This window comes from Polistes canadensis, unplaced genomic scaffold (assembly GCF_001313835.1).
Source record: "Polistes canadensis isolate GaletaPanama2010 unplaced genomic scaffold, ASM131383v1 scaffold_30, whole genome shotgun sequence".
In the NCBI taxonomy this organism is placed as follows: Eukaryota; Metazoa; Arthropoda; class Insecta; order Hymenoptera; family Vespidae; genus Polistes; species Polistes canadensis.
Window position 1 is genome coordinate 855,193 of NW_014569577.1, and position 22,725 is coordinate 877,917.

Here is a 22,725-nt window from a genome sequence, read left to right on the forward strand (position 1 = left end):
AACTTTTACAGAGAATTGCAACACATTTTCCATGGTTTTTTTTTAAATTATTTCACACTTTTGAATTACGTTTCTGATGATCAAAAATAATTATAACGTTACATATCATAAAACAAATGATGATCTTGCAATATTTTGCAACTTTTACTTCGTAAATTGTAAAAGGAGAAAAAAAAAACGAGGGTAAAAACGATCGGTTCGAAGGAAGTCAACCGTAGGTGGAAGTCGGTTGATGACGATGACGATGATGATAATGATGATGATGATGATGATGATGGTGGTACCACCTATCGCAAGAGATGATGAGCAGATTGTTCGCGTAGGCAGCGTTATACTAAAAGACTCGTCATTTATCAGCCTAAATATCCCCGAGAGAGTGGCACACCGTTGCTCGCATGATGCAAATAACGCGAGATACGAACCGACTTCTTGTGTCCCTCATCGTTTGCAAAGAGAATAGGGTAGTAGAAAGAGATGGTAGGGAGGTGGGATAAAAATAAAAAGAAGAAAAAGAAGAAGAAGGAGTACTTGTTTCTAACAGAAAACACAAAAAAAGAAAAAGAAAAGAATCCAAATTATCCAAGGAAAAAAGAGAGGGGGAGATTACTATACCCTTTTTAAACGCTAAGCTACTAGCAACTAGTTAAAAGCTGCTAGCTTAAGAAAAGAATAAAAAGAAAAGAAAAAAAAAACGTGTTACTATTTGTTTCTTTCTCTTGCAATTGCAGAGAGGGAGTAAGATCAAAGACCACGGGGAGAAAGGGATAGAAGTAAGGTGAAGCAAGGCGAGCCGGTGATCGTAGTGGGATCGACAAAGTAACCTGAATCCGCGACGTAGACTTTCGACGGCAGTAACGACGAAGACGCCATGACGACACGATCACCAACAACATCGCCCTCGGATCGGCGTTCAACTATTGGACTGGTCTTAGCGATCTTTTTCATCTTCATCGCACGTGAGTAAACTTTCTTTCCTTTCATTTCTATATCTTTTACAATTAAAGATGATATACGCGAATTTAAATATAAAATTACTTTCCGTGTCATCGAAAAGATCAATTTTTTTTGTCCCAATTATAGTATTGCAAAATGCATTAATCACGCGTTCGACAATTTTGTTGTTGTTGTTGTTGTTTGGTCGTTGGATTTCGAGTTCGTGATTTTTTCCTTTTTTCTTATTTAACGTACTGTTCCCGTAAAAAAAAAAAAAAAAGTAAAGAGAAAAAAGAACTGTCTCGTTATTTTGTGAGAATAATAATAAAAAAAAAATATATATATATATATATATAATAAATATATGAGGAAAAGAGAGAGAGAGAGAGAAAAAAAAGAGGATTCCTTCCGTAGCCATTGACTTTAACGTTACGAGCACGAACGAAACGGTTATTGGATGATTTCGAGCGTGCTAATTGTCGAAGTTAATTACGAACACGATTCGGCTTGTTCCTCTTCGGAGATTCCTCGCTCTGTTTCTCGCACTCGTACGACTTTCTCGATCTCTGCTTATTTTTTTTTTCTTTTTCATCATCATCTTCTTATTCTTATTCTTATCTTTTTTTCTTCTTCTCATTCTCAAACAGATATTCGTTATGATTAATATCGAATTCGAATCATCAATAGAAATTTCGCTAAGGAAACTTTTGTATAACTCTTTCGTATTTCCTGATAATAATTATTCTCGTAATAATAGTAATAAAACAATGTAAATAAAAACATACCCGATGACAATGAGAAACAGTGTCGTTGACTGCAGAGACACAGGAAACGTTGTATTCATATAATTAGAGGAAAAAAATACAATAAAACGTCGTTTAATTACATCTTACAAGGAATTGAAATGCGTTACGATTCACTATCGTAATAATACCTTTAAATCATTTCAACCAGTTGTTAATACGGTTCGCGACAAAAATTGTTTTCGATCGTAAAGAAACTTTGAAAGTTTCCTTAATGAAGAAACTTTATATATCGTGTCTAAAAAAGAAAATTATATTATATAACTGTGTAATATATAACTTTTACCATACAAATAAAATCATAAGTTATACTTAAAGTAGACACATTAATCTACGGATACGAATTTACAAATAAATTGGCGTTGAGATAAGATCGAAATAAAAAAAAAAAAAATTAATGCTTACAAGTCCGTTTAATTTACAGTTATATCTCCCATTCGTCAAGATTCCTTCTTTCTTCTTCTTTTTTTTTTTATTCAAGCGGGAAGCACAAATGATCCTTCCGAACGGTTATGAAATTCATGTCCATATTCTCATCGGTTAGCTTATGAACTCTGAGCAAGATTATCGTCTTAATGGGATGCACACGTGGTCGGAAACCACTATGACGTAAGATCTATTTTAAAGCTTTATAGAGAAAGTGCTTACTCGAAAACTAAAAGGACTATGAGAAAGATCAAAATAATCAAATTAAACAAACGAGATTTAAATCTCACCTAGATGAAAAAAGATAATGGAAAGAGATGAAGAAGCTTTTCTTTCGAAAATTTTTACTATAAGATATCAAATATAAAAAAAATTTCTTGACAATTAAACGACGCGTTTTATTGAAATCATGCGATATTCTCTCTCGTTAAAAATTCGATTCTTTCGAAATGAATTCGTACTTTCTCTCTCTCTCTCTCTCTTTCGTTAATTATTTTTTAATATATTAATATCTTTATTTTTTCTTCTTTGATCTTGCAAAATTCATAGGAAATTATGCACAAAAATGATGAATATTATGTCATCTCATGTATATTAATCATGATGTTTCCATCATCGTGGAAACATAGAGATGAAAGATCATCAGTGATTAAAACAACAAGAAAATAATTGACGAAAGAATACAATAAACGAATTCAGAGATACATTTATAATTATGAGTACTCGTGTAAGGGTTATGCAAATATTTAAGGGAAGTCGAATAAATTCTTATAAATTTATTTTCCTTTCGTGATAAAAAACGAGTTCATCGGCCGATTCGATATCATTCCACGAGGTTCATCGGCATTTTACGTAACACCGGTCTCACACGTCGAGTTTTAAGATCGCACCGATGATGACGCATCATCAATGTAAAAAAAAAAAAAAAATCGTTTGGTCGTCCCAAAACGGGGCAATCGTTTTCTTTGGAGAACTCGGCAATGTCGTAAATCATTACGACACATACTGCGTATCATAGAGGGCCTTTGCCAATTGCGTTCTCTACTTTCTGCTTTCTCCTTCGTCTCAGAAAATGTCAGAGGTCTCCTTGACATATATATCACATTATTCGTCTGTATATTTTATTTATATAATTAAAAATTCATCTCGTATATATATATATGTATTTTTTATCTCGCACGTTTTACAGATTAGATCGTTTTAATAATTTCATATTCTCTCTCTCTCTCTCTCTCTCTCTCTCTCTCTTTTATATTTCTCAGTCAGTAATTTTACACGCACACACACAATAATTTTGTATTTTACATTTTTTACATTGACATTAAAAAAATAAACAAAAGCGTAACTTTTAACTGTTCATCAAGTTAGATCACCACTCATCTATTATGTGTGTTCTTTCTCTCTATCTCTCTTTCTCTCTCTCTCTCTTACCCTTTGATTTTGTCCCTTTTCTTGTCCGTCCATCCTTTATCTTTTTGTCCCATTCCATTTCTTCGCTATTCCTTTCTCTCCCTCGGGTTTTTCGGCGTTCCATTTCATCTGGAGTAATCCCCACGACCCCGTTGTTGTTCTCGTTTTATCCTATCGGAAAGGAAAAAGTCTCTCGAACGGGGGTCCTATTTTCCAACGTCTTTGAACTCACGATCGATCCACGACCTTCTAACACTGGCTAAAAATGTCTTTAAAGAAGTATTTCGAATATGTTTCTATTCCGTATGGAATTTAGTCTTGATTTTATCATCTCGTTACTTCAAAAATATTTAACTGTTGCGAATAAGGAACTAGTTCTTTTTTCTATTTTCTTTTTTCTTCCGAGATCTTTATCAGTATCGTAAACATAGAGATATATCGATAAATCATTCGACTCGATCGATCGATCACTGAATACCAATTGATTTCTTTAACAGAATTCGAAGCACGCGTCCAGTAAAATGTCATTCCGTGTACGCAGAGACACGTGTATCTGAACCCTTGATATTCTATACGACACAACATCGATACTCGATAAAGAATGGAATCGATATTTGTGAGAGAGTTAAATCACACTAACGTAATACAGATTTAACAACTTTTTCTAAATTACTATTTACAATGATTACATAATAATAATGTAATATAATATATAAGATTGATTTTAATATAATATGATATTATATTATATTTATAATAATACGTGTCACAAAATTAATACTATATATAATTTGTTAACCAAATTCTTTTTTCAAATATTCTCTCTCTTTCTCTTTCTCCATGTAACATACAACAGTATTGCTGTAAATTTTCACCACAAATGAACACATCTCATGGCAATTATAACGGAAAAGCCTATCGCATACCGACCTCGTTTCCTCTATTCATGGATAACATATCGATCTGCAAGCAGATTAATTAGAGGAACACGTTCTACAAAATCGAATGGTGCGTTCTATTCGTCGGTTTATAAGCACTATCTATATAATGTAACATTTAGAAAGGAACCTTTCCAACTATCAACAAGTTTAAATGGTTCAATCTAACGCCCATTTAAATCGAATTATCGTTTGACCCTTTGAATTATCATTTTTTTTACCTTTCGATATTAAATTCTCAATTATTTAACGTGTTCTTTTTTTTTTGTTACCTTTAAAAATAATTAACCTGTCAGATTGAAAAACGCGAATAAGAATTAATCAACAGTTGTGTAGTGTTAATAGCTGACAGATAACATATATGACAGTAAAGAATGTTCAAATGAAAATATAAAAATGATTGAAACGACGTACGTTTCCTTGATCGTAATTATCGTATCCCGAAGAAAACATCAATCCCGATTCGTTAGACAGATTCGTTAAATGGAAGAAAATCATCAGGATTATGTACTTCGAAAGTAAACAACCGATCGACCTTGTCTACGTGTTTTTTATCCAATTATCAAATACCTTTGCTACGAGGAAGCACACACAACGTATGTCCCCATACGTTACATCGGTGATTACATGTGACATTTAACGGCACAGAGGAAGAAAAGAGAGAGAGTAAAAGAAGCAAAAGATATGTACCCATAAATGGTTGCTTGCTCTGCAAGCATTCAACCAATTTTCCGCAGTGGATCCGCCTAGAATCGTCTTACGATGTTTTCTATTTTTTCCCCTATTTCTCTCTCTCTTTCTTTCCCTATCTATCTATCTAGTTTTCTCTTCATTTTTTTCCTTCTAAACTTTTTATTTCTATATATTTTTTTTCTTCTTCTTCTTCTTCTCTTTCATTTTTTTTTTCCTTTCCTATTGCCGAAGCCGATATCAGAAGGATGTTTACCAAAGGGTCGTCGTGTTGTTCAATTTATACGCGAAGGAGCGTCAATCTTCCCGATCTCTCGACGTTTCTACGTTCTAGGAGGAGTGCCGTAACGGTGCGCCGAACGAGTTACGCGTCTGTTCGAGTTAGATCGAACGCGATTTAAATGGATTTCTAAAACGGATCCGCACTCGTTCGTTCATTCGTTTGTACGTTTCTAACGTATGTATGTATGTATAAACGTTAGCTCGACTAGATAACGAAAGGGACGTTAGCAAAATTTGTCTTTCTTTCTTTTGGATACCTTGACCGTGAATCAAACACGAATTGGTTACTCAAATATAACATCATTGACGAATCTATCATTTTTCTGTTAAATGTTTTATAATATTTTTTAATTGAAATGATTCTCATTGAGATTTATTAATTAATCGAGATTGTTTTTTTCTTTTTTTTAAATCAACGTTGAAACAATTCGGTTGGTAAGAGAGAATAATTGAAATCTCAACGATTAGTTTGGTCTAGAAATTACTGAATAAATCGGGATCATAGATTACTTCATTGATAATTAATCATTGGGTTTAAATAAAAATATAGGAATAATCGAGGAATCATTTGAAAATCAATCTCAAGGATAGGATGAATTATTCGTAACAATAATAAGAAGAGATGATTGACATTCCGTGTCTCCGCGATCCTTGCCAACACGAACTGTCCTGCGTGCCAGTTCACCAAATGCGGGACAGAGAAGCATTCGTGGAAGCCAGTTTTGCATGCCCCGACGATATTCGTAACGATCCCTTCTACCAACCACCCCTCCCTTTGGTCACCGGTGTATATCTCCTAGAACTCCGAGCACACGGAAATTAATCTTGGAGGCCGTACCAACGTGAAGACGTTTACTATAGAAATTGTCTACCGTTAGCCATCGTCAAGCTATCCAAACGCGATTTATTATTCCAACTAGTCCGATCCGATTCAACATATTTATTCATTATATGCACCAGACCGGTTCTCTATTGCTCACGAAAAAAATATTAACTGATCGTATATATTATATATATATATTTTTATCTCTATTTTCTCTTATATTTTTTCCCCCTTTTTATTTTTCATTTCTCTTATAAGAGTAGTCTTCATTATTTTTATAAAACGTCATCGTTTCATCCATATATACACACAGATACGATTATTTCATCTTATTATTTTACATTTAAATATTATTGTGTAGTATATATATTGTTACGTGAATCATTTTAAATGAAAAATAACATTATTTTATAGAAATATATAAGATTTATTTCTTCTCTTATCAATTGTGTGTTATATTAATTTGTTTGAAATTATATAGAATATATTAATGATTTATTAATTAATAATATTATCGATTAAAAAATCAGATAAACAAATAAATCGATCCTTAAAGGTTTGTATTGCCATCGACAAAATAGAAAGTTTGTTGGACTATTTCTCGTGGATTAAGATAGAAGAACGATTACTTTGTTAATTAACTAAAGGTAATTAATTTCCTCTGCAGAGCTATGTGACGGAGCTTATTACGGAAAGCTGATTGGCAAGCTGTCCGAACTTCACCATGGCGTCAGCGGCGAAGTTTACGCCGTAGATGGAAGGACCCTCTTCATCAAGGACTTTACGTATGACGGCGAAGGACCAGGTTCGTATCATCATCGATCCCCATATATATATATATATATATACATACATACATACATACCTATCACGCATTATTAGGGAATGTTTGCTATTCGACGAGGATAACGGATTTCCTTTAAATCTGATCAATTTCGAAATCGGATATGCCGTTATCGAATATCTAACCAGATTTTCAATTAATTTACTATCGTTATAATTGTCACGATCCTAAGCTCCTTCGATTCTATTTAATCCTACACACCAGGATAAATAAAATAATTCTTAATTAACGTACCGTAAATAATCAACTAGCAATTTGATCGTTATCGATATCTCGTATAAATCATTCCCAGAGATGCCAACAACTAACCACAAAAAATTTTCTGTTCCTGCCAGTTCAACCAGATTTCGTTACATTTATCCTAAGTCCTTTTCGTTTGTATCTAAAAAAAAAAAAAAAAAGAGTAACTTACTAATGAACGTGCACGTCAATCCGACAGAAAGCATCTAACGACAAAATATATCAATCTACATACGTATACCTTTCGAGTACGGTACCTTTCACAAAATGATCCGTATAGTACAAATAAAAAAAAAGAAAAGAAAAAGAAACATTCCATAAGAGAATATATTTCTCGTCTCGAAAGTGATCCGTTCAAATTGGAAAAAAAAGCGGATGCTACAACAAAAATATAAACTTTCTCCCTCTTAAGCTAATCGATTTCTTCTTTCATGAAACTTTCCCAAAACAACAAAGTCAACCAACGACCAATGAAGTCTATGACTGTTCTTTAGATATTATTTTGCGTTAATTAACGCAACGTGTATATGTTAGTCAACGTGAATTTATCTAATAAGTTAAACATACTTTATAAACAATTATAAAAAGTTTTATTATATTCACTTTTACTTATTACTAAGCCATATTCATTATCTTTATTACTAAGACAATTTTTGTTATTAGATAAAATAAATAATCGAGTTCTATTCGGAATAGTAACAGCGAAAGGTAACTTTTAAACGTGTCATTTACATCTAGCGAACAGTGAAATCGACTTCCTCCTCCTCCTCCTCCTCCTCCTCCTCCTCTTTGTCAGATAGTAAGAGAAAATTGAAACGAGAACGCAAATACTCTCACCCGTCTCGATAAGCTCGTAAAATTAAACACGTCCACGTAACGTATACTTGCGAAACTGTTGGTTGTTTGTGTTGTATTGGCGCCGTGTCGCAGCTAATAAATGAGAAAATAAATAAGGAAGACGATAGTGCTCTTACTCGATAGTGTGCACATGAATAGTAATATGGTAAATTTTAAAATAAAAAACGAAACGATTACCAAACAAATACATTATTCCTTTTTCCAGCTGCATTCTTCTATGCCGGAAATTCCAAGAGTCCGAATTCGAATGGCTTTAGAGTACGAGACGAACGTGGAACGTAAGTTAAAATCAATTCATTTGAATAACACAGTGAAAGTATTTTTAATCGTACGCGTGCCGTTTAATTATGACGATGGTATTAACATTAAAGATAAAAAATATAATACAAATTACAGAAATTATTTTAATACAAGTGTGAGAGATAAGTCATAAAATTAATTATTGTATTCAAAATATTCCATTTACGAGATTAAGCTTTCAGTATAATAATTATCGACGTATATTTATTCACATAAAAAAAACTGACCCTGTTTTTTAAATATATATATATATATGTGTTTTTTTTTTCTCTCTTATAATTGCAACAGTGCAAACGTGTTGAAACGATACCGGAGAAAGGACATTACATTGACCTTGCCTGATGGTAAAACCTTGAATAGCATCAAATGGTTCTCTGTGTGGTGCGACGAATTTGCTGTAAGTAAAAAAAAAATCTCTTGATATCTTTCTCTTTCTTCCTATCTCTCTCCTATTTCTCTCTCTCTCTTTCACGTTCATGACCTTCAACATCGTATACAGTACTTGCACTACCGTCATGAAAACCGGTATCACCTTCTCTTGATACAACTTTCACGTTACGTATTTATGTATATTCACGTATAAACGATAGCATGAAATAGAACATTTCTTTCTCTCTCTTTCTCTCTCTCTCTCTCTTCCCTAACTATAGCAATTGAATTCTAAAAATATATATTTAGAGCACGAAAAATGTAAGAACAAAATACAAATAAAATATGGAAAGAAAAATAAATTAATTTGAAACTTTTTGCAGTATAATATATACATATATATATGCATGATGCACTCACGTTAAAAGCATACAAAAATGGTTCCTTCGATTCGATCTCGAGTTGCATAATTAACAGCCTATAAATTGGCATGACTAAAGTGAAAGAGAACAAGCTTTCTCGACCATGACTTAGATTGCGTTTTTCGTTACCTCTTCTTTTTCTACTTAATTTCTTCTTCTTCTTCTTCTTTCATCTCTTCTCTTCTCTTCTCTTCATCTTTTTTTTTCTCCCTTTACCATCTATTAATTTTCCCCTTTTTTTTTCCTTCCTCCCACTTGTGCGACTTTTTTTTGTTGGTCTTTTTCGAGTCGGGTCGCATGCATCTCTTCTCGAGCATCAAACGTGACAGAAAATGCATTTTGTACGCGCGACCCAGGGCTATTCTATTATATCGAAATAATTGAATTAACGTTGGTGTGGTCACGAGGACGAAAAAGCTCGAGCTGTAAGCAAGAAATTCGATTAGAGTTTCTTTTTTTTTTTTTTTTCTTTCTCTCTCTGGTACTCTCGCGTTTTTCTCGTTGATTTGCGCCTAACGGATCCTCGTTGCAAGATTCGCTAAAGACAAATTCGTCGATTGGTAAAACGGTGGTAGAATTTTAAAGAAACAGAGCAGATAGTTCGCGTTGAGTTAAAACGTGAAATATCGATTAGCGTTGTTTGCATTATACGCACGATCGTAAATTTATTCCGAGTATAACGGATGAGATGTCAATCGTGTCTATATTTATATATATATATTCACGTATACACGTATATGTTTAAACCTTTGTACGTGTATATGTAAGTGGACAGCCAAGCGTATATATAACTCGAGTCAAACGATAAGCTCGATGACGATGACAGAACGGGAACGAAGCTCTTGAATTACCATCTCGATTTATGCTTATTATTTCTCATAGAAAAGCTCATGAATTTTCTTCAACATACGCGTCCATTATGACGTTAATTGGGTTAAAGTGCGAACTTTCATCTTCTCTCTCTCTCTCACTCTCTCTCTCTCTCTCTTATTCCTCTTTTCTTTTTATTTCATCTTATTTTCATAGTTTTTGAAATTCATATAGAATCGTTTTTCTTTTTTCAAATATATAATTAAACGTTAAATCATTAAATATCGTGATTTTATGTTCGAAACTTTTGTCGAAAGACAATTATTTCATGTACCCCCCCCCCCGTCTATTAATAATAATAATAATAATAATAATATATTTAATACTATATATATGTAATTTATATTGTACAATATTCTACGAAATTGAACGAAATTTGAAATCCTTTCGCGTATATTAATATCGCGCATAGAACTATGCGTGAAATTTATGAATATATTCTAATAATACAAAATTTAACGTACGTTGAAATAGTTGATTATTATATTTCACATTTGCATCTTTTTAAATTCGAAAGGTAAAATGAAAGATATGATGGTTACTCGGTGGTAGTAGTAATACATGATTCTTTCCTATTAGAGCATATCTTTGGCTTTTCACTGAAGAAAATAGAAAACAATCTCTCGAACGAATAATACTTTTTAGGTCAACTTTGGAGACGTAAGGATCCCACGTGGTTTGGACTATCCAAAACCACAGAAATTGGTTGCTCTCAGCGGAGTTCACGGAATCAGTTCAGAACCCATCGTTATCGTGGACGCTCAGACTCTTTTGATACCAGGATTCAGTTACGATGGAGAGGCACCTGGTAAGTTCACTCATCCATTCCTTCTTCGTTAGTACAATAGAGAGATCATCAATAAAAATAAAAAAGCCAAAACTATAGCCCATTTTCGATACAGTTCAGTGAATTTTATCTTTCTGCAAATAATTTAATTTGGTACTTTTGAGATAAGTCGGAATACTTTGTTAGCATAGGTAGATACGAAAAGGTGCATTAATCAAATGCATAATAACGAGATATGAAAACATTATTCACTAGATTCATTCTTTTTCTATGTTTTATTGAGCCAACAGGATTACGAATATTTCGTAATTTTGATTAATTTATCATTTCTCTTGAGATATTCTGGTCGGTGTCCTTGTCATTCGAAAGGATTCGAAAAAATATGATAAATTTATAAATTTTTATTTCTTTCCCTTTTTTCTTCTTTTTGTTTTTGAATTATTACTTATAGAGTCGTTTCAACATAAGCGGGTTTTTTTTAGCTCTCGTTCCGTCTGTATAATTAATTAGACGTTAAATGATGACGATGCGTTACTCAGCGATATAAATTTCGTTGTGGAATTTTTGGAAGAATATTTAAATGAATTACTTTTATAACACTCTTTGTAGTGTAGGATCGTTTTATAATATATAGATAGAATATATTAAAAGTTCTCATTTAAAATCATTTAACGTAGGGATATTGTCGAACATTTTATCAAAAGGTATTAAACAGAAATTGACGCGCGTTACATAATGTAAAACGTAATTTAATTAGATATTTGACATATTTTTTTTCTGCATGTATATGCACGACCTAGAAACTTTTACTTTATCACTTGGCGAACAAGAATTTGTCTTCAAATATTATATTATAATTTGCATAATTTAATACATCCGAACTATTTTATTCGTCAGAATGGAAAATATCGTTTAAAAAATACAACAAAATTACTACGATATTTTTGGATTATACAATACCATAGAAAAAAGGGATTCAACATTAAATTCGATCATTGTTAACGAGTGTTAGAACATTTTTCTATTTTTCCTGTGTATAATTTAGATGCCAAATTTTGGGTTGGTGCCGGGCCGACGCCATCGCCTCAAGGAATTCGAGTGCCCGATGAAAATGGAAAGGAACAACCTTTGCGACGTTACGATCGCAAAACCATTGTCTTGACTTTACCCGGTGATCTGACGGTGCACCAGATAGGCCACTTTGGCGTATGGTGCGAGGCATTTACCGTTGACTTTGGCTACATACAAATTCCTCAGGGTCTCAACGTTCCACCGTCCCTTAAGATGTTAGGAGTTTCGCCGCAGGTGAGTCCTTCACGACAAAATGCACTGTAAAATGCTACTACACGCTGTGTCTGAAGAGAGGTTGCTTCTTCTTCCTTCGTTTCTTCCGAAACCCCCGCCCCTACCCCCAACCNCCCAACCCCACCCCCATCCCCGCCACCACCTTATTTTTTCCCCAGCTAAAAGATGTTCCAACGTTTATGTGTTTTTCCTCTTTTATGAATAGATAAAACATTTCATTATAATTCATGATAATTATCGTTGTGTTCGTATATCTTTTTCATTGCCTTGTCCTTATTTTTAATCGAGTAAAGATTATTCTTCGTTAATCTTCGATAAGAGAAAAATTGTTCGTCATTGATTTACTTGTCTCACTATGAATGGCTATGTGCGAAACATACTTTCCAGGAGCAGTCAATAGGACTCTCCGGCATATTTGTTCTATCTCGCGTATATTTGTCTCTGTCAATATTTGAGAAAGAATACTTGGCAGTCATTGACGGCAGACACCGATGGCAAACCCAATGCGTTCAGACGACAATGATTGTGCCAGTGTTATACGATTTTTGTTCTCCCTTCGAAAAATTACGAATCTGCTGATTTTTCGCTCACATCATTCATCTCTCTCTCTTTCTCATTCTCTCTCGCTCTCTTTTCTTTTTTGTTCTCCATTTCACCTTTCCTACATCGCGAATCATTGTCATGTTAAAGAAAAAAGATTTGACGAATATTCCAAAATCGAAATAAGAACTCCATCGCATACACACTTGATCGTTTTTTTTTCTTCTCATATTCAATATTACGTCCGTAATATATTGTACGCATATACGACGACTTCAATAGTCGCGAGCTTTAACGCTTTGAGACGCTTGCCCAAGCGTCTCCGTTATTTACGAAGACGTGATCTTAACATCGTAACGCATAAAATATAAAAAAAAAGTTGCCTTCGACGCTTCTGAAAGCTGCAAAATAAAACAAAATCGAAAAAAAATAAAGAACAAAAATAAAAAACGATTATATATAGATATATATATATAATATTATATATTATATATGTATATATATGTATATATACATATACATCAATATATATATATTATATACATATATAATCAACCATCAATACATGTGATTAACAAATTGACAAGTGAAATAGAAAAGTGGAATAGAAATTGTGTGCTTGTTAATGGAAAAATAAAATGGATATCTGTGACAGATAGAAAGCTCTCATATATATTATAACAAAGTATGTAAGAATGATAGAAAAAAAGAAATAGAATAGATAAAATAATAGAGCACGTGTGTGTTGCTGCTGCTGCTAACAAAAGACTCTGTCTCTGTCCTTGTGTGTTGCAGAATGTGCATCGCGGAGGACAGGGACAGACGGGAATACTCGATCTACAAAATCTACACGAGATTTCTTCTTCGTTATTATCTCCTGCTGCATCCTCTTCGTTCTCGACACTATCGGCTACGTATTCACCCTCCTTGATAGCTCAACAACATCAACAACAACAACGTCCAACAACATATCGTCCAATTCTTCGTCGCGATGATCAAATACAGGTGGTCCAGTCGATCGATTATCGCATTCCCAAAAGTCTGCAAGTGCCGGAAGCTGTTACACGTCAACAAAATCCGGTCCAACAAACTGGTTCATTTCAATTCAACGAGGATATACCGAATTTAGGCAGATTGAGGCAACTGGCTAACGTGCAAACCTCCGACGATTCTAGTTTTCATCATTATCGTCATCAGGATGGTGGAGGATCTTCTTCCTCGTCTTCGTCGACTCCATCTTCTTCATTTTCTTTCTCCTCTTCTCCGAATTCCGGTTCACCGTCCAGACAACACCAGTCAGGACGAGCACGATCCCGCACTCATCAACCGGATCCCCAACAAAACTCTTATTCCAGAGTCTTGCGATATCAAGGAGACCGTAGGGTCGATTCTTTTGTTCGTTACTAACGAGTTTCTTTTACCCTCCCCCACCCCCAACCCCCACCACCCTCACACGAATCTCTCAAAGGATCGACGTCTCGACTTTTCTCCTTTCGATTTCTTTTTCTCGAAATACAAAATCCGATCACAAAAAGAAAAATAAGAAACGCTCGACAACGTTCTCGTTGGAAAATAATTTTTGGGGTCTATAGGCTTCAAAAAAAAAACAAAAAAATTGAATTATAATATTATATATTTATTTATTTCGAAAACAAAAAAAGAAAAGAGATAGATACGAATTCATTTGAAAATTTAAAACTCTGGCATTCGATATATTATTATTTTGTTTGCAGCAGCCACGTTTAACAGGCGTCGAAATTTCAAATTATTACAATTCCTGCGTAAAATAATACGATCGTTCCGTGACCAATGATCATATAGAAATGGATAAATGCGATTTATTTTATAAATTTCCAAATCTACGTTTTTTCTCAATGGTTTTCTTCTTTCTCTCTCTCTCTCTCTCTCTCTCTTTCTCTCTCTCTCTTTCTCTTTTTTCCTCTCTTTCTGTCTCTCTCTCTTTCTCTTTCTGTCTCTGTCTCTGTCTCTGTCTCGTCCTTACAAAATTAATACACGACAGGAAGAAGAAGAAGAAGCAAGCAAGCAAGCAAGCAAGCAAGCAAGCATGCAAGCAAGCAAACAAGCAACGAAACTTTCTGTTATATTTCCGTCAGTTCTTTCTCAAAAGTCTATTTAAACTACGTAACATCGCAAGGGTGTTATGTATCTTACATAGTTGATGATCATGAACACACTTTGCACTTAAATATGTATATTTAGGTACACGCGTTATATAATATCTCAGTACATGAAAATAATTAATTTATCGTAGAAAACTAAATGTACTCAAGTCTTAAAGTGGACCATTGTATTAATCTTGATTAAAAGGGGCTGAAGGGGGCAAAAGGGGAGGGGAGGTTTTACTAACGAGTACGCGAGGAAACATCGAAGTAACGTGATTACTTTCCTTCATCGCGTATAACACACATCGAGTTGTAATATCTTTTAATAGCTACTAATGGTGTCGTTAATTATTACTAAACGACCAGAACCGAATATCCAATGAAAATTTATCGATGGAAAAATGTAAATGATCCATGCATATCGATTATCTCCATATGATTCGAAGAACGATTCTCAACAACCAATTATCAACAATCCACGATATCGTTTTCCTACTCTTTCTTTTTCTCGTAAACAACCGTAAACTTTTCAACAATTTAGTATCGTCTTTTTCTAACGATCACGCGCGGGAAAATTTGTTCTCTCTCTCTCTCTCTCTCTCTCTCTCTCGAAAACTCGGTCATTTTTTCAACATCTTCCCACGAATTATTTAACATTTCTTTATCTATATATAGATATATACGTAGAAAAAATTTTAAAAAGAAAAATATCCGGAAGCACATCCAGCACATCCGGATCGTTGAACAAAGAAAGAAAATTAGAGAGGAAGAGAAAGAAAGAGAGAGAGAGAAAAAAAAAGTGACAAACTCTTCTTACTCTTCTTACTCCTTTAAGTTCTTCCGCTAGAAAAATTGTCTTTTTCTCAGTGTGTTGGGAGATAGTACGAGAGCCAGAGACAGAAACGAGACTCGACTTTCCATTTATTTATTTAATACCACATCGAGAAGTCTATTTATTGTACACCGAAACTCTCTGTACGTTCTTCCGTACTTAGAGCTTTATATACGCGAGCGGAAACGAATATATACTTTACATATATATATATATATATATATATACACATTGATTCACGCTTACTTACATTTTTCAAGCGTTACAATGGCATATACGCATAATCGTATTTCTTGGTAAGTGTGTTTTTTCTCTCGATTCGAATTTTTAATAATTTAAAAAAGATTTATTATATATATATATATATATATACAAAGAAAATGTGTAAAGAGAAAGCTCGTGATTCTTTAAAGCGAGAAAATATAACAAAGTATTTTTTCGGATTCGTATAATATAAAAGGAATAATACCAATCGTCGTAATTCTCTCACGCGTTTAAAGTGTTTCTCAATCCTGAATGAAACGCGTTGATACTACTCGGATATCGAACGGCACGTTCGTCTCAACGCGAAATCCACCGACAACTATTCTAAACCACGTAAATGAGGATGACTCCGTTGAATAAGAAAGAATTTCAACGTGAAAGTGAATAAATTTAGATGGTTGCCATTAGTTTTACTATTGTATTATTTTACGTAGTATTATTACTATTATTGTTATTATTAGTATTGTATTATTAGTATTGTATTATTATTGTATTGTATTATTATTAATATTATTATAATTATTATTAATATTATTATTATTATTGATTCGATATTTCGCCTCATTTTAATTGATCGAAAAATAAAAAAGAGAGGGAGAGAGAGAAAGAGAGAGAGTGAGAGAGAGAGAGAGAGAGAGAAATAAAGATCTAAGCAAATTCGAGAAAACCCGTGAAACGTTTTAGGCTGTGATACAGAAATGAATTATTTCATCGTGTTCCGAAATAACTCGCGCACATACTTTTGAGAAACTCGATTATCTCATTCGCTCGGTCGTCTTTCGTTGGGAGTATAATTTTCTTGCCTTAGTGAAGTTTTCCTTCTCTTAGATAGATAACAAAGATGTTATCTTTGTTCTGAAAAGTAGTACGTGTATAATATATTTGTTTTTAATTTTACGAAGAAATTCTATATCTAAATATATATTTATCTGTGAAAACACGTTATACAAATACACACACGCAGACACATGTCCACGTCATACAGGATGATAATTATTTGACACAACTTTACCATCACCTGTGTATACTTTATTGTATATGTTAAATAAACAAGCTTTTTTTTCTTTCTGTGTAAACAAAATATAATGAGTGTTATTACAATCAGTGCATTATTTTATAATGTAATGCACTGAAATGGTATACCGGCATCTTTATTTTTTTTCAAGTATTTTTAATGTTACGAAAAAGGAGTAAGAAATATTCAAGAAAGAATAAAAATAAATAAGAGAAGAAAATATGGTGTTTTAGAATTGATCGTGTTTAAAATTAAATAGATTTCATTAACGACAAATTATATTTTATTTTTAATAAGCTCCGTGACATAGGAATGAGCTGCTTTCAATTTCATTTAAATGAAATATTTGAATAGTAATTTTATTTAATAAAATGCTTGACAAGTAGCGAATACCACGAGCACTGATTATTAATTATTATTATTATTATTATTATTATTATTATTATTATATCGGACTTTATTAGATAATCTATCTTCTCATCGTCATAACAATCAACACACAGTATCGTCGTTTCTCTTGAGTATGTGGATGAAATGACCGTTTGCTTGCAGTCGAAACTAAACTGTGAAGTCCTGGATGACACTTTGGCTTTTGAGGTGCGCTGGGCCGTTGCAGGTGACAGCATAGTCGTGCAGCTCGTTGGAAAACTTGGTGAGTACATAATTTCGAGCTGTCGTATCCGTGGACTTGACAATGGGCCGAACCGACGAAAGTTTCGTTCTCGTTCTCGTTCTCGTTCTCGTACGTCCTCGAATCCTTACGTTCAAACGTTGAATTTATGCTTTACGATTGAAAATCTAGAGTAAAAGGAAATTAAAACCCTTTTCTTTCCTTATAAACCTAATTTATTATTTTTAATTAGTAAATATCAAATAATTAATCAACGCGACACATATACACAACAATAACGACAAAAAAAAAACGCGTTACAAATTTACTATTTTATTTTTCCCGTTTCCAATTCTTTCTTCTCGCATTCTTGTCAAAAAAAAAAAAAAAAGAAAAAAGAATAGTTCAGCAAAAGAGAAAGAGAGAAGATTTTACGAGCATTCTCGGCACTTTAATCGTTCTCCCGTCGTTATTTCGCGTTCCCATTCTCGTTTCAACCGCATTCGGTCCAATATCTGTTTCACACATTTCCAACAATACCCTGCGAAAAATCGCCACGTCTTTTTCTTTTTACGGTGTGCCCGAGTGTTGTTGTTGGGGACTCGTTCACGACACGCTTACGGACTCCGTTTCCGGTAAAAATGGTTCGAAAACTAGGGGAAAACGGCAAGTACTTCACGCTACCGTAACTTTAACGATCCGTAACGCGGAAGTAGTGGTATTTGTATTTTTACTCGTTCCATGACTACCGATATTATTACATATTTTTCTATCGACTTTAAAAAATAAAACAAAATATGATTGTACGTGTGATAAAGGTACGTGTGTACCTACGTCAAATAAAATGGTCAAAACGATGGATGAGTTATATTTTAGAACGAAGAGATAGACGAACGTATTTATAGCATTTAATTATTATTCATACGATATTCCTAAATATCTACTATAATAGATCCGATCGTTTCTCATTAATGTCAACAGAGGCTGGACAATACATGGCCTTTGGCTTATCGACGAATCCAGATAGAAGCGTTATGGTTGGTGGAGACGTCGCAGTAGCTTGGGTAGACAAACAAACTCTTCAGGGATACGCTATTGATTATTTCTTGGAATCTAAATCACAATGTTCCGGTAGACGGGGAAGTTGTCCGGACAATAAATTACGAGTAAAATATTCCGAAAAATGTCGAATTAAGATACAAAGGTGTTACGTTTATCGAACAATCGAATTAATCTGTCCGACTTTGACATTTGTAGGAGAATACCAACTCGGTTCGATTGTTGAACGCAGCTTTGGTCAATGGGTACAGCATCGTGACCTATCAGAGACCATTGAAAGCCAGTGATGAGCTGGATCTTCAGGTTCTCACGAACAGATCGCAAGCCATCATCTGGGCGATTGGTCCATTGAACGAGAGGGAGGAGGTCAGTTTCCATAGTAACTACCTCAAGACGGATCGTTTCATCGAATTCAGTAGACCACCTGCTTGGAATTGTCCTATTCCTGATCAAGAACAACCGGATACTACTTACACCGATAATCATAATAATGCTGATAATAATCAGGTAAATTTGATTAATTTCTTTTTTTGTTTGGTTAAATTTCACTATAATATAATTTCTACTTGATCAACAACATCATTTTTAACAGCAACTCGCAACAACTATAAGAAGACCACAACGCGTAACTGCAACTCCAGCACCAGCACCTACGAATGACGCCTGGGAAATTCCTCCGATACAATGTTATGAACCGGAAGATGGTGTATTCTATGCTCAGATGGGACCAACTGGTGGAAAACATGGATATCCTGCTATTACGGGTTAGTAAATTATCTTCAAGAAAAAATATCATGATAATTAATGTTACGAAATCATGATACTGTTTTTTTTCTGTATAGGTCACGTAGGCTGGGGAATTTCTTGGTATATAAATGGTCTTTTGATTCCGGAGATAAACGTAGTCCGTGGAAAAAAGTATACTTTCGTCGTTGAAGGTGGACTTAATGCCGATACACCGGCGCGTTATCATCCGTTCTATATCACGGATGATCCAATCGGTGGCTATCAACATAAAACGCCAGAAGAAAAAGCAGTAAGTAAATTTATCCAATAAACAATTTTAGATATATTAATTAATACGATAATGAAAACTACTTATTACAGAAAATCAAAATATTCGCTGGAGTACGTAGACAACGAGGATCAGTTCGACCAACCGGAGTTGGACGATACTGTAACTGGGTACCAGATCAGAATCAACCTCTAGCCGACGAATTTACATCTTTCGGTGCTTATCAACGTACGTTGACTCTAGAATGTGATCACGGAGAACCAGGAATCGTCGAATGGACTCCCGATGAGAATACACCAGACACGGTCTATTATCAAGTGCGAAATGATTTTATGTATATTTATTGTAATATCACTTGAACAGTTCTGATCCGATGATATGACATAATTTCAGTGTTTCACTCATCGTTACTTGGGCTGGAAGATAAACGTCCATGACAATTGCGAAGAAGGTTCAGCCAGCGAGAACCACGAGATTTATGTAGAACCGATGGGTCATCATCCCGAGTTCATCGAAGATTTGGATGTCAGTCCGAGCATTCGAGTCTCGAGCAAGGTAACACCAACGGCCGAGTTCCTTCAGCAGCATCTTCATCATCCTCATCATCGGGAACATGGTCTTCGTTATACCCATCATATGGCGACTAACTCTGGCAAGCTAAGCACATCCTACCCGCAGCTACTAACGAACGCTAATCATAACAATTACGATCGCTTTCGAACATCGGTCATACACGAAGATGCATACGGGCCGAGGTCTAATCATGGGATCATTCCTCATCGTTACGAGGTACGCGTGAAGGAAAATTATCGTCACGCGCACCTCGACGAGGAAGCTCTGCAACGTCAACACCAACAACAATATCAACAACAAAAACAACAACAACAACAACAACAACACCAAACAGCTACTACCTCGATTTATAGCGAGTTAGGAGGAATTGGCAGTTTTAACAGGCCAACCTCGGCTTCCTCGACCTCGGCCACGATCACGTCCACGGCATTCTCCTCGTATCCCAGCAGACCTCAGTTCACGGAGATCGATCAAGAAATCCGACAGTCCTCTAACCATCCATTGTCTAACCTCGTTGCAGATAATCCAAGACCACTGAGCCACGGGATGAAATTCGCTTACACTCTACCCACAACGCAGATCGTATATTCCAGACCGACGTCGCATCATTACACGCCCGATCACCGTCCTCTCCATCATCTACTTCATTACCATCAACATCAACCGGAACAGCAGAGAGGTCAAGTGATGATCGTACGAAGACCAGTCCTGATGCGTCGACCCATTTTACAGGGTTCTAGTACGATCAACTCGCCGACCTTCTCCTTACCACCTTCCAAATCAATGTTCATGGAACGTAAAAAAGCTGTTTACAAGATACCAACTTCGGAAAAAATCTCTTACGGAAATATCGTCAAATTGATGAAATTCGAACCGAAACAACGTACCAGATTGGAAGCTAAAGTATCAAACCATGAATCAACTGTCATGGACATTTCGGAGAATTTTATGACCTCTCTGAAGCCAGCACGTAACACTGGGTTCAATCCAGACTCTATCGTAATCGAAGGTGGCTTCAAACCTATAATCACTCCGTCCCGAGACTCCATCGAAAAACGAGTATCAGAAAATGATCCGGAACACGGGGAAACGATCGAAGAGTCCAACTTTTCCGAACAATTGTCCGGGAAAAATTTCGAGCCAGTATTTCTACCTTCCCCAACCATGAACCCATTGAACCCTACAGCATTTGACGAATCAAAAAAACAAAAGAAGAAAGCTACCCCAACGTATGGGAATCGTCATTCGAAACCAATATCAGATGAACTAGACGACATGCAAATGGCTGCCGACGGTCTTCAATCATATTACTTACCTCCAGCCAGATCAGAGGTTCAACCAGCTACTCCTGGTGTTTTAATAACTTACGACGGTAAAAAACTGAAAGATTCCACGTTGGCTAGGTCCATCTCAGAAATTGAGGATCGTTCGAAAACTCGACTAACTTCAGACGTACTAAGTAGGACACCACAATTTGGTAAATTCAATGGAGAACTTCCACCCCTTATTGCTACCGAAATACGTTCGTCCGATAAAACGACAAGACTCGAGAGAAACGAACAATCACCCTTGCTAGATCTGCCATTGTCGAAATCGCGAAAAAATACAAGACTCACGTTGGTGGAAAGATCGAAGAGATCGCCCGAGGAAACTCGTACGATGTCGAGTACGGAATTTCGTAGGAGTAACGTCACCAAAACTACGCCCAACGAGGAGAACATAGACGACCTGACGACGCTCGGTAGCACCGGCCAAACAATTTTAGCTAATATCAAATACATTGTTCTCACCGTAATACTTTATTACGTTATTTGAAGAGAAAACGTGGGGGGGGGGGGAAATAAAATGAGGGGAGAAACGCAAAGAAAAATTCGCGTTGCTAGTAGACTGATTGTGATTGGTTCGCCAAACGATGATGATGATGATGATGGTGCTGGTCGATCTTTACTGGTCTCTCCTGCCCTTTACAAAGGGTTGAACGGTGCACAAAGTAATCGACGCGACGATAACACGGGAAGAGGAACACGACTAACCGTATACTGGTTTTTTTTCTCTCTTTTTCTCTCTCTTTCTCTCTCTCTCTGTCACTCTCATTCTTTCACATTTTCTTTTTTTTTCTTTTTATATTTAGTACAATTCGCCTGTCACTCTCGATCTCCAGCCGATTCGTGATTGCCATTCGTCATTCTCTTCGTTTCTCTTTGTGCTGATGTAATCTCTCTTTCTCTCTCACACATACTCTTTCATCTAGTACGAAGCTCTCTCTTCCATTGTTTTTTCAACTTGTCACAAGCACGTTTTTTTGACTATACAGATCGTTTTTTTTTATCCATGTAACTGACCGAGGCTATCGTTCGAAAGTATCGGGCGATGATAGAGAGTCTGTTGATTATC

General features: G+C 35.1%; 1 protein-coding gene and 1 long non-coding RNA gene across 2 annotated transcripts in view; both read left to right on the plus strand.

Moving 5' to 3' along the window:
• The window catches only part of LOC106784093, a 9,206-nt gene extending 8,445 nt beyond the window's left edge, over positions 1 to 761 (plus strand). Inside the window, exon 3 of the long non-coding RNA XR_001381385.1 lies at positions 729 to 761. This is a non-coding gene — a long non-coding RNA (uncharacterized LOC106784093). The remainder of the gene's footprint in view (positions 1 to 728) is intronic.
• Positions 760 to 14,271, plus strand: LOC106784088 (protein Skeletor, isoforms B/C-like). Its single transcript, XM_014743220.1, has 7 exons — positions 760 to 956; positions 6,973 to 7,110; positions 8,453 to 8,525; positions 8,836 to 8,944; positions 10,854 to 11,016; positions 12,041 to 12,300; positions 13,636 to 14,271. The coding sequence occupies exons 1-7, from the start codon at positions 869 to 871 to the stop codon at positions 14,245 to 14,247; spliced, it is 1,443 nt and encodes a 480-aa protein (XP_014598706.1). The 5' UTR covers positions 760 to 868; the 3' UTR covers positions 14,248 to 14,271.
• Positions 14,272 to 22,725: the final 8,454 nt, after the last annotated feature.

What these genes read in the sequence shown, in the direction of transcription:
- LOC106784088 (XM_014743220.1), top strand. Translation starts at nt 869, where the DNA reads ATGACGACACGATCACCAACAACATCGCCCTCGGATCGGCGTTCAACT. An exon ending in CTTTTTCATCTTCATCGCAC is followed by an intron (nt 957 to 6,972) that starts GTGAGTAAACTT and finishes TTTCCTCTGCAG; the next exon opens with AGCTATGTGACGGAGCTTAT. An exon ending in GTATGACGGCGAAGGACCAG is followed by an intron (nt 7,111 to 8,452) that starts GTTCGTATCATC and finishes TCCTTTTTCCAG; the next exon opens with CTGCATTCTTCTATGCCGGA.